Source organism: Phalangium opilio, unplaced genomic scaffold, assembly GCF_054372755.1.
Source record: "Phalangium opilio isolate 3A_F unplaced genomic scaffold, DU_Popi_V2 ptg000105l_1, whole genome shotgun sequence".
In the NCBI taxonomy this organism is placed as follows: domain Eukaryota; kingdom Metazoa; phylum Arthropoda; class Arachnida; order Opiliones; family Phalangiidae; genus Phalangium; species Phalangium opilio.
Window position 1 is genome coordinate 9,925,614 of NW_028324207.1, and position 13,367 is coordinate 9,938,980.

General features: G+C 36.5%; 1 protein-coding gene and 2 long non-coding RNA genes across 3 annotated transcripts in view; 1 reads left to right on the forward strand and 2 right to left on the reverse strand.

The window, feature by feature from the left end:
• Positions 1-7,295, reverse strand: part of LOC149629896 (uncharacterized) — a 67,598-nt gene extending 60,303 nt beyond the window's left edge. Inside the window, exon 1 of the long non-coding RNA XR_016374385.1 lies at positions 7,106-7,295. This is a non-coding gene — a long non-coding RNA (uncharacterized LOC149629896). The remainder of the gene's footprint in view (positions 1-7,105) is intronic.
• Positions 1-13,367, reverse strand: part of LOC149629897 (uncharacterized) — an 86,205-nt gene that overhangs the window by 60,303 nt on the left and 12,535 nt on the right. The gene's annotated exons all lie outside the window — the stretch shown is intronic.
• LOC149629900 (uncharacterized) lies at positions 7,420-9,985 on the forward strand. Its single transcript, XM_089851598.1, has one exon. The coding sequence runs from the start codon at positions 8,007-8,009 to the stop codon at positions 9,120-9,122; it is 1,116 nt and encodes a 371-aa protein (XP_089707724.1). The 5' UTR covers positions 7,420-8,006; the 3' UTR covers positions 9,123-9,985.

Here is a 13,367-nt window from a genome sequence, read left to right on the forward strand (position 1 = left end):
GAAGTGAGAATTGCAGACTACACTCGGTTAATTTTGCAGTCCATTTTCCTATTTAGTCTGTACTAAGCCTAAGCCTTTGACAGCGTCTCACTAGGTGCTTTACTAGAATTTATGATGTTTTTTCAAGGATGATGGGGTTGGAAATCGGCACGCTAACTGTGGAACGACTTAGGTCTGGTGGGACGGTTAAAATAGTGGAGGAATACTCGGGAAAATGGAATGTAGGACATAATCCCCCCTGGACATAATCCCCCGGACATAATCCCCCCATTTGAGAAGAAAAGGACATAATCCCCTCAGGTAGGAGACAAAATCCCCCGGACAATTTCCCCCCGAATGGATGCCGAAGACAAAATACCCCCAGCCCCAGGACAAATTCCCCCCAGCCCCGGGACAAATTCCCCCCAGCCCCGGGACAAATTCCCCCCAAACTGTGTTCTTCGGAAGAAAATAAATGTAAAAAATAATATTTTGGAAAAGGCGTACCATTGTTACAATATTTCCAAAATATTACGAACCTAACCTAACCTAACCCAACCCAACCCAACCCAACCCAACCCAACCAAACCAAACCAAACCTAACCTAACCTAACCTAACCTAACCTAACCTAACCTAACATAACCTAACCGGGAATTATGACCGGGGAATTTTGTCTAGAGCGTAGGGGGATTTTGACAAGAGAGTAGGGGGATTTTGTCTACAGAGTGGGGGGATTTTGTCTTGATAGTGGAGGGATTTTGTACTCTTAACTTGGATGGGGGGGAAAATGACCGGGGGATTTTGTCTTGAGAGAGGGGGGATTTTGTACGTTTTTAAAAATGGGGGGATTATGACCGGGGGTCTTTTGTCTTGGGGGTATTTAGTCCGTATACCGGGAAAATGGCAGGCTATCTACGTTAGACAAATCAGTGTTCAGGAAGACCGCCCTCCATTTTCCCGTGTATTCCTCCCCTATTTTCTAGAGTCCCACGAGACCTAAGATGTTCCACAGTTAATGGGCCGATTTCTCTTAGATTACCCATCATCCTTGGTTTCACCTACGTCACTTCATGACAAGCTCTCATTAACCAGTGAGAAACTTACAGAACATATCTTATGTATATACAAACCAGAAGTAAGATAAGGGACTAGAAGTAAAGTGTTCTAGCATTGGTACTAATAGATCCTGGCACTAGTGAATAAATTTGAGGATTTTATTCGCCGCTTCCATCGCGCCTACACTAGAGAGAAAAAAAATTGGTCGAGTTCTAAAAATATTTCCTACCCCGTTCCCCTTAACCTAAAGCCGGGAGTGTACACCGTCGAAGCGGGTGCTTGAATCTAGTTCGGCCGTCTACCACCGCGAGCGTCTCATGTTTTGGAGGGAAAACTCAGAAACCGCTACCAGAGGGACAACCGTTGGTGTCTTATCAAGAATATTCACTTTCGCTAACCAAGTGAAGAATTTGGTTAGCTAAGTACTTCTAGTCTCATCTTACTTCTGTACTAACCAAACTACGACTGGACAATATAGCATTTCATTATACTTGCCCTTTAATAAAATTAAAAAATCCTCCCATAAAAAACGAAGATAAAAAGCACTTATATTGAGTTTCAGAGTAAAAGTTTCAAAAAACAATAAAATGCTTTTGCAGCTATATATTTTCTCACGCGATTTCTAAAAAGCACCTTAATGCATTCTCCATTAAAATACACCAAAAAACACAAAAAAATAAAATAGAATAACAGTAATACTTCCCACAACCGGATCGGAACTGAAAATGATAGCACGAATATAAGCTATTAAATTTCATTAAAACGATATATACGACCATAAGCAGATGAACCGATGTAAGTAGCTATGTCTGAATGGAAGTAATTTTAGTGAAAAAAAACTAAGATAAGAATTTTTTATAATCATGTGTCCAAAAGTGAAAATTGAATATCTGTTACTTCAGGCACTTTATTTTCTACACTTATCCCTTACTTTTTCCCGTCTTTGTCTACAATGACAGATTTTATTAATCTATACCACCTATACTCCAATGGACCTGGAACTAGATTATAAGAGATACTTCTGCCTTGGAAGGCTTCCCTCTAGTCTACCCTTAGTATGAAACAAGAGATGTTGGATTAAGTTCGAAGTATAGGGTAGAAGTAAATAAACTTAAGTAGTTCAAAAAATATTATTAGCAGACTGATTGTCATTTACTCTTACAGAGTTTTAAATAAAAATAGTATATTACATTGGAAATAGAGAATGTTTTAGATTTTCTTATACAGCACAATAATTTTTTTATGTGATAACGTATGAACTCGGTGTTTGTGGTAGTTCGGTTCAGTTCAGCTCGTTCTAGATGCAATATAATGTTTGAGCACCTTTTCGTCCAAAGACATTATATCTTCAAGCAATTAGGACTCTTTGGACTGGTAACGTTGAAGCCCTATCAAAGCAGTCATAACTGTATAAAAAGCAGACGACACTGCGGACCCCTTTCAAAAATGGTCTATTGAAAGCGTCTCTCCTATCGCCATGTTTTCTCCCCCAAAACCTTCAATACATGAACGAGTTTCTCATTTCACAGCATGCTTTTTGGTACGTCACATGTTGTACTTAGCCACGTTTCACTTTCAGAATTTAAAAACTTCGGTAGCGTAAGGAGTGAAAAAAATACTGTGTGATGAGGGTAAAATAACACATGCAGGTTGGAGTTAGAGGAAGAAAAGGCCTATTATAAAAATAGACCCTAAACTAAAAATTGCCTCCACGACCGAGTGTATTTTTCTATTAGAAACGAGAGTGGTTAATAAGAATATCTCTTGTATTTTAGTCGTCCGATCTCTTGGAAGCGCTGAAGTCGTAAAAGTAAACTAAAAACCATGCACCGATGGGTACTTATCTTCGTAATCAACTTATGATACAACAGATAGAAAAAAGGTGTTCGCAAACGTAAAAAGGCAATTTAATATTAAAGTGTCAATATTTGGGGGCAGTTTTTACGTTAGTAACAGTATCGCGAGCTATAGTGGTTGATTGCAATGCAAATATCAAGTATAATATCCCGGGCGCGGGCGTTTTTAGAACTATAAATAGGTTTGGGAATTGAAAAATATTTAAGTTGGTAAATATAATAATAATAACGTTTTAAAAGCTTTGCGAAATTAAGATGCGAAAAAATATGTGTATCTTTTATGTTTTATGAAAAATATCACGTCCGCTTCGAGTAATCAAGGGAATTTATACATTAAAAAGGCGGAGAGAATGAATCTATTCAGTATATCAAAAAATATTCAATTTTCATGTATGTATATATATGTGGAATCGAGGTTTTAAAAAATATATTGTTTTCTTAAATGAAACCAAATCGATGAATATGTATGGCACAGAGTGTATTTGAATTGGTAATTTAATAATTACCATACTTGGTAATTTAAGAAATATCGTTCTTAATTACCGTACTATCTGTGGTAATTTGCTTGGTCAGTTAGTTTTTGGGAAATTACAAATAATTTTGTTAATGAATCTGAGATTTTCCTGCAGTAAATTACGAATTTGTAGCTGGTAATTTATTCTGAAGAGTTGCAAGTTAAACAATCGATTACGTTGTAATCATTACACTTTATAGTTGAAAATGCTGGATATAATAGTAACCCCAAAAGTGTGTATATTTGAGAGGTTAGTGGGATCAGGATACGCTCATACATGCTCCATAACCTTGGCTAGTTCATTTACTTTGACCTTTAATGCCATAATTATTAAACATCTTTTAATCTATAACTAGTATGTTAATGCCGGCTCTAGTTAACTCCACAACGGTAACAAATGCTTTGAAAATTCTCGACGATAAATTACCTGTAAATTTATTTTGACTTTTAGATGCTAATTTACCAATAAATTTACTTTGAATTTTAGGCGCTAAATTACCAATAAATTTATTCTGAATTTTAAGCACTAAATTACCAATACATATGTATTTTGAATTTTAGCCACTAAATTACCAATACATGTATTTTGAATTTTAGGCACTAAATTACCAATCATTATTTTGTTAATGATGTGCAGGTTTACGAAGTATATAATAATCACGGTAAATAACAGATACAATTATTCCCCTTTTCCATAAGGCATCTAAAAAGCAGTAATTAACGTTCACCTAATTCATTAAATATTTTACATCATCCTAGTATATTTAATTTAAATTTGGACTTATTTAAATTAACTACAAATTTGGTTTCACCCTCCCTTGGATACATTTAAGGGAACTTAAGAAGCTTGCCGTAAATATTAAGAAGTCGATAAGAACTTGGGCTTAGTTAGTTAGGTGGGTGGAATTAAGGCTCTAGAGGAATGATTAACTGATCTTTTTGGGAAAACAATCGTGAGACAACGAAACTAAGCGAGCGCAATAAGAGGGCGTTCTTTGTGGAGTCGTGGTCGGCCCCAAAAGTGAACGGGCCTTGCAGAGCCATAGCTTAAAAGCTATATCCTGATGCATGGCTCTAATCAACCCCTGAGATCTGTTTAAGATGAGACGTACGCCTTCAGTTAACCATACACGCAGTCTCCCTCCACATAAGTACCTCCTTCTTGCTTTTACCCGAGGGATAAACCACTATGGCTTAGAATTATTCCGAATTCTCTATCAAGTGCGAACACAACAGTAATTTAGCCAAAAAATTTGCCCGTTACTATAGCGTGGACTGTCTTAACTACCATGGATAAAGAATGCGCGTGAGCTTGAAATTGGTTTTCACGACGCCATAGGATAGGCAACTCCCTATCTCACACGACAGCTTATTCTGTTTATACTCTAGCTGTTACAGCATCGGTTGGCAGCACGCGTGAAGCTAGTTCTCTATGTAACCTAGCTTTGTACGTGCTGACAAGAGACGAACGAAAAACTTCAGGAACTTCAGGATGTTAAATATCCGCCAGTTTTTTTATCTCAAGTGCATGCATGGACCTCTAGGCCTTAGTTTCAAATACAGCATGTGAAATTGCTTACAGCCTACTACGTGTATTTGAAACTAAGGCCTAGAGGTCCGTGCATGCACTCGAGCTAAAAAAACTCGCGGATATTTTAAATCCTGAAGCTTTTGGTCTCTTGACAGCACGTACAAAGCTACGTTACATGGAGAACTAGCTTTACGCGTGCTGACAACTGATGCTGTATCAGCTAGAGTATATACAGAATAAGCTGTCGTCCGAGATAGGGAGTTGCCTATCCTATAACGTGAAAACAAATTTCAAGCTCACGCGCATTCTTTATCCATGGTATTAGCGAAATACTTCCAACTTCATTTTCCCAAAGTTTTTATTATATTATTTACCGACTAAAAACACGGTTCTCTCTCTCTCCTTGAGAGTGAATGTCCAAGTTACAAGTGACCTTTTGACCTTTTTCCCTGTCATATATTGATACATGTAAACTTGGTAGGCTATTTCTATAGAACCCATAGATAAGCATCATTGAGCTTCATCGGGTAAACGGGGTGTACTGGATTTTTTCGTTAAAACTTTTAGGGGTGGTCGAGCTAGAACTAGCTGGTAGGATTTTAAAATATAATGGGGCCTAAACCTAGTTTTTATTTGCTCGAACTTTAACCCGCCTTTTCTTCAAATCAAACTCTGTTTTTCTTTGCGTTCCATGGAAAATTTTCAACAGGTACCGTACTACCGTTAGTGAGCTAAGAGTTAGCATAGATCGTGGAGAGATACAAGGCAAAGTAAGCGGAGCTGTTTGAACATAGCTATACCTAGATCATAAGTTTATAAGATATGTTCACCATAAGTTTGTTTAATCAATCTCTGGTAACTTAGAAACTGGAGCTTGTAATTTTGAAGTGAGTGAGTGACGTACTAGGTCATAGATTCGAGGAAGTGAAGCGGGGGAGGCCTGGTGAGTGAGGCGCTGTTGTCAAAGGCCTAATTAGTAATGCAGACTAAATAGGACCTAGATGGAACTTGGTCCTGCATGCAAAATTAATTAAACACCACCGAGTAGACTTGGGACTTCAATTCTTGCTTCCGTCGTTCTCCTTCTCGAACTAGTTATCTCTGTAAGTCTCTCAGTAGCATTTCGAAGTGTTGTAAGCGTCATACTTATTGGGAACATATCACTTATAAACTTATGGTAGTATCTAGGTAGCTAAGGTTTGAGCTTGATTGTAACAGAACCTGGCAATATTGTCCTAGAGTTGAAGCACTGTCTAAAAATATGAACCTCTAAGTAGAGTACAGCTGAGTGTTGTTGGGCATCACTAGCTCTTAATACAGAAATCCTAATATATCAAAGCCCTTTTCATTCTGTAGTGCATGGTTAAACCGCTCTAAGTAACCGTTCAATATTCACACAAACTGATAATAACTTAAATTAAATTATACACTGATCTAAAATACTTAAGCCTTGGTCTAAACACGGCGAGGATGCAGTAGTCAGCGTTTTAATTTAAGACATAATAAATGGTAATTACTTCTAAATAACAGATCATTTATGTTAATTTTAATGTTTAACTCTTTTTATATTTTGAAAAAATGCCGTTCTTGTAAGGTATAAATAATATTTTTGCCCTGAACTTTTCCTTTAAGTAAGGTGTAGTTGTACTGCCGACGGAAATATATTCAGTATGAAAAATTTCAGACTTACTTCGCTACTTTTAAATATAGTTAAAACAATAGTAAAATCTGATTTCACTTGTATTACGCATGCAACGAGATTAAATCAAAATGATCTGTTCCATGGGGAGCCCATAAATTGTACCCCAATTAACTTTGAACACACAAGTCTGTCTACTTATTTAATAACATAAACACACCTGTTCCACGGGGAGCCCGTAAATTGTACCCCAAACTTTGAACACACAAGTCTGTCTACGTATTTCATAGCTTAAACAGACCTGTTCCACGGGGAGCCCATAAATTGCACCCCAATTAACTTTGAACACACAAATCTGTCTATTTATTTAATTGCATGAACAAACAAACCATGCAACAAATCTAACTAATTCGATGAAGATTATAACATTAATCTAAATCCAAATTGAATTAACCCGTCTGCGCGTCTTGGTATTTGAGTTAGAATCAACTTATTCTATCAAGAGTGCATGCAACATTGAGTGACTTACCCCTCGATGCTCCCCTTTAAAAAATCTACTTAGTCAAGAAGAAATGGATGGAATTAAAGAACAATATTTAGAAGTGAACTCGGTGTATAGTTAAGGGTCTTAAGGATTCTAATGTATTTGGGGTCTCACCCGCGATCGCCTAACATATCTTTAATGCTGTCAAAACACAAGCAAAACTCCGCCTAAACCCAAAACTGGAACTCTGGTTGGAGGGTGTTATACACGCGGATCCCATGGGCGGGAAAAATCTTTATTGGTTTATGGGCAGAGTTCCGCGATCCAATGGAGAGAAGGACTAAAACGGGGGAACGGAAAAACCGTACACGACTTTTTCCTCTCCGCGAGTATCCCCTCCTAGTTACTCTCCGGAGGTTGGATTCGACAACGCGTACCTGAGATTCAGGATTGCGGTAAAATTCTCCAGTGTTTTTCAGCACGCACGTACAGAGACGTTAACGCGGAACCGTCGAGGTTACCGCCGAAGACCGATTTTACGACCGGCCGGAATCCGTTCGGCTGTAGTCGGCATCGCGTACGATAACGCACGGCAAGTACCCCCTAAGCCTTGTTTAAATATTTACCTTTTTAAATATAACTCAAGAGTCAGAGTCAGAGTCGCGAACGTAATATGTTAAGTAACGTTTGTACAAGCGTGGGTCAACCCAGGCCCGAGTCTTAAATTAAATCAGTACGCGTTTGGCGGAACACGAGGCGTAGCGTATTTCTTGGTGTTCAAACTCGTACCAACCAAACCGCCAGCCTGCCAGTTACGGGATAGTAAATAATTTTGTTTACGGCGTATTTCGCGGGACCAAAAGTAAAAAAAGAAGAAACTTGAAATTGAAATACATTTTGCGTTCTGGTTCTGGGAACTGCGCGACTTTAAAGGGTCTTCTAGGCCATGCCAAGACCAGGCCGTAATACGTACGGCGATCAGAAGCCTCCATACTCTTACATCTCATTAACCTTTATGGCTATTCAAAGTTCCTCCGAAAAAATGTTAACATTATCGGACATCTACAAATTCATTATGGACCGTTTTCCGTATTACCGTAAAAACACTCAAAGGTGGCAGAATTCACTCAGACACAATCTCTCATTTAACGACTGTTTCATCAAGATCCCGAGAAGGCCCGATCGCCCGGGTAAGGGAAGCTACTGGGCGCTACATCCGGGCTGCGGTGATATGTTCGAGAATGGTAGTTTCCTACGACGAAGGAAACGCTTCAAGTTACCCAAACCCATCAAAGACGCCACGGCGGCGGCCCTGGCTGAACTGAAGCAATTAGAAACGGCTAATCAGAACGCCATACAAGAACAAGCCAAAATGAGGCTGAATGCCTTAGCGGCGGCACCGAGTCACCTTCAACCTTTGTCCGAGGGTCGTCCAACGCAACCTTATAAGCAACCGTTCACAATCGAGAACTTAATCGCCCCTGAAAACAACAATAACAACAACAACAGTAATAATATGAACAAGTCGAGTGGCGGTTGTACCAGTCAATTAGGGATGATCCCTCAACCCGTACCCGTAGTTCCTAGGACATTAGCCAACCATTTTGCCAATTCGTTCGTCCCCGTTACCTCGGCTTGCTGGCCGGCGTACGGCTCGACGGCGCTCACCTTCGGACACCCGGCCGCGAGTCTAATGGGTGCCGAACACTTTTTCGCGGCGGCCGCGGCGGCGCACCACCATCATCATAACCATCACCAAAAGGCATCACCGTCTCTAAACGCGGCTTTACAATCCATGGGGATGCCTAACATGCAGGCCTTACACGCGGGACATCCCTTACATCCTGCTGCCATGAAACAAAGTGCGCTCCTACAAGGAACTCATCAGTTTCATCCGGGCATGCAGATGCAATTAGATCATCAACAATTACTCGGACTGGCGGCTTCCGGTGGAAGAATCGCCTGTAATAATTTCTCACCACCTGCCAGGGTAGACAGTGTGTCCAGCGACGTGTCCGCGCAATCCCTCGACGTCGTTTCAGACGATTCAATGTCAAAATAGATCCCCCAACGTCCCGGGACGGCAACACACCGTACTCGCGGGAGCCGGACTTACCGAAAACTGTCTTTGGACACAAATGCGTTGAGTCCATCACCGTACGCATCAAGCAAGGCCTAAGCGGAGAGATTTTTTACTCAGGTAGAGCTGGCCATTCAATTATATAATAAATAAGTAATTTCAGCCATTAAAGTTTAATTAAAATCATCATGGGTTTATCCCTAATTATAAATATTCAAAATTCAGAAACCAGAAGACTAAAATTTCTTCGCCATAAATGAGAGAGGGCTATTTATTCATATTTAGGTAATTAAAAATTAACCGATTAATTACGTGACAACCAAACATAATTAATTATCCATATTGAAAAAATAAATAAATAAAATTAATTTCCCATTTTAATCCAAAGTTAATTTGGAGTTCAAGAATTACCCACATCACAAGTTTCAGTTTTGGTTTTCACGTTATTAAGTCGGTTAATCTGGCGAAGAATTTTAGACATGTGGTCACCTATAAAAAGTGTAGAACGTAACTTACACCCCTCCCAAACAGAAATTCAAAATTAAAATTCGAATAATTAATTTAGTTTTTTTTATTTATTTTTAAATCAATGCAGGCTTAAAGTTAATCAGATCGAAATATAAATAATTTTATCAATATTAATATGGAGCATTTTCAAGTTATCACAGAAATTTAAGGATAAAAATTAAAACCTAAATTAAATGAATAAATTAGTATTGATAAAATCAATATGCAAATTAGGTCGAAATGGTAATTCTCAATGGTGCATATCAAAATTAAACAGCTGGATTTTTTGGTAAAAATTTGAATAATTTTATTAGGTTTTTTATAACAGTTTGAATAAATAAATAGGGTCAGTATGCATAACTTTGGACACTTTTTGCATAACCTTGAATAACTTCCGTTGCTTATATGTTAGACTCAAAATTAAAAAAGCAATGGAGAGAAGCATTCTTAAGACACATTCTCACAAGTTTTCAACTTTTTAAATGGAATACATTTTTCACAAAGTAGAGTTCCCCAAAGGCCGAATTCGTGCTCAACTTTGGACACTTCTATGTAACTTTGGACGCCCCCTTCCTAACTTTGGACACCCCTTCCTAACTTTGGACAGCGAAAAAAGGGTGACTTGGGGACGCATTAGGCGAATCACAATTGTTAAATAAAACTTCGCAGTCTTCGAATTGAAATTGGCGCCAATTTGTAGTTCTATTGTAGCGCTACGTAACGGTTTTGAGAGATCCGATCCGAATCGAACCGCGGAGAGAATCGCGCCGTCTGCTCTAGTCTTTAATTTTGGCGCGCTGTTTGCCGCGTAACAATTTTAACAAACTGAGGACGTGTCCCTTATTGTTTTAAACTCTAAAAAAGGCTAATATCGCGAGTTAATTAGTGTTAACAAACGGAGAAATCGGCCAGCATGAAAGTGTCCAAAGTTAGAAATTTGCCCAGGTGTTTTTAAAGCTGAATATTTCGTCGAATTTCCCGCGTAAGACAGTGTTTAAAATACGGATTATGAAGTCAAAAAGTTGCTCTTTCGAATGGTTTCTAGTTTGTTCAGGTATGATTTCTCTAATTTTCGTCAAACCTTATTTCCCGGGGCCAAAGGGTTGACCCCCGTCAAATTTGGCCGTAATTTAAATGGACGAGTTTGGGGAGTGGGCTAATTTGGCTCGTAACGTAGTCGGATGTTATTCTACGACTTTGAAGTATTTTTTTCTAAATTCCTCACATTCTAAGCTTTAAAATAAGCTATTTCATTATCAATTTGATGCATCCAGTAATTAAATATGATTTTTATAATAAAAGTGTCTAAAGTTGCAGCTGTCCAAAGTTAGGCACACTGACCCTATTAGTAATAAATTCAAGATAACATAATTTAAATTTCAGGAAAATTAACTCCATTGGTTTGGTTTTAAATAAATTAATTTAAAAATGTATTATGCAAATCAGACTTATCTTTTTTATAAAATCGGATGATTAATTGCAACTCGCATTTCATTTTAATTATTAATTAAGTTTGGGAGCGAAAGAACTGTAACTAAAAATAACTTGAAAATGCTCTATTACCCACAATTAATTTGGAAATTTTTCTATTATCTCCTGCAGAACTATTTTTAAAGTTTCCTTTTATTGGACTCATTCGAAAGTTGTTATTCTGTTATTAAGGAATGAAATTTATAATATAATTGAATTAATTTGAAATATTCTCTATAGTTCGATCGAATTAATTTTTGAAAAATTCTCAAAATTCGATCAAATTAATTTCTGAAAAATTCTCTATGATTCGATCAAATTCATTTTTGAAAAATTCTTCATAATTCGATTGAATTAGTATGAAAATTTCTCTATAATTCGATCAAATTCAATTTTGAAAAATTCTCTATAATTCGATCAAAATAATTTCTGAAAATGTTTCCGTAATTCGATCAAATTAATTTCTGAAAAATTCTGTATAGTTTGATCGAATTAATTTGAAAACTTCTCTATAATTAATTTCAAAAAATTCCTAATTTGAAAAATTTTCTAAAACCCGATCGAATTAATTTGATTAATCTTTTATAACCCGATCGAACTAATTTCTAATCCTCTAAATTATCTGATTGAATTATTTTGAAAATTCGCTACAGTTTGATCGAATTAATTGGAAAAATTCTCTTCAATTCAATCGAATTAATTTGAAAAATTCTCTATAATTCTATCAAATTAATTGGAAACATTCTGTATAATTCTATCAAATTAATTGAAAAATTCTCTATAATTCTATAGAATTAATTTGAAAAATTCTCTTCAATTCAATCGAATTAATTTGAAATATTCTCTATTATTCTATGGAATTAATTTGAAAAATTCTCTTCAATTCTATCGAATTAATTTGAAAAAATCCCCTAAAACCAGATCGAACTATTTTTTAATCCTCTGATCGAATTATTTTCAAAATCTTTAATTCCTTTGAATTAATTTTAAAAGTCCCTATTCCGGAAGACAGTATTTTTACACAGTCTGTAGTGTGAGCGCGTTACTGAAAATTAATGAAAACTTTATGCTAATTCGTTTGAACTTCAAACAAACAAAGGCATTAGAGTACAAGTACAGCCGGCAGTTAGTAAAATATCCAAACAGAAAATTAAAATTCGTCTACCGAATTTCCCCATTATTAAAAAGTAAACGTGTTTAATTCTAAAACAAACATTCGAAAATAAAATTATTATTATTAATATTATTATTACATTTGAACTGGCGCACGCGTGCGCAGAACGTACGGGAGAAGTGTAATATAGTGTGCAGAAAATTAATCTCTCCTTAATGTAAATAGCTCGGGGTTAAATTGTATAGATCGAAGATTCAAATAAAAACGAAGTTACACGCTAAAAACAAACCTGACATTTTTAGTCCGTTTCATTTATTACGTAATTTAAGTATTTTAAGTGTGATTTATAAACAGGGTGATCCAAAAAGGGTGGTACAGTGGAAGGAGTAAATTTCCCCCTTTTCCAAAATATTACTAAATTGGGTATGTTTTAACCCAAAATATTTCAACTTTTCCAAATTATTGCTATTTAGTTTGTTTATTGTAACCTTTTCCCACAATATTCGTATTTTATTAAATTTCTACCCTAAATAGGGGCGCACTTTTAGCCACTCGTGAAAATGTAACTTCTATGACAGTTTTAATTTAAGATTAAAGTGTAACCCCTAAATTTAATTAGAATTATCAGAAGTATATAATACTTCTCTTCTAAGAGAGAAGTGCACCACAAAGCGGCGTAATTGTAACAGCTAGAGATGTGAGTCGGTAAAATACCGGTAATTTGCCAAATACCGCGTAAATTACAGATTTATATCTTACCGTAATTTCAGAATGGTAATTTACCGGTAAATTACAAAATTACCGCGGTAGTAAGCCTGTTAAAATATAAAATACCATAAATTACGGTAATTTTTGTAATTTCAAAATACCGGTAATTTACCAAATACCGCGTAAATTACAGATTTATATCTTACCGTAATTTCAGAATGGTAATTTACCGGTAAATTACAAAATTACCGCGGTAATAAGCCTGTTAAAAAAATTACGGTAATTTTTGTAATTTCAAAATTTTAATTGGTAATTTTTCCGTAACTTACCCGGTAAATTACCATTTTTAAAAATTACGGTAATTTCACATCTCCAATAATAGCTATTTTATTTATCAAGTTGTTGCTGTTTAACTATGCAGATTCTAC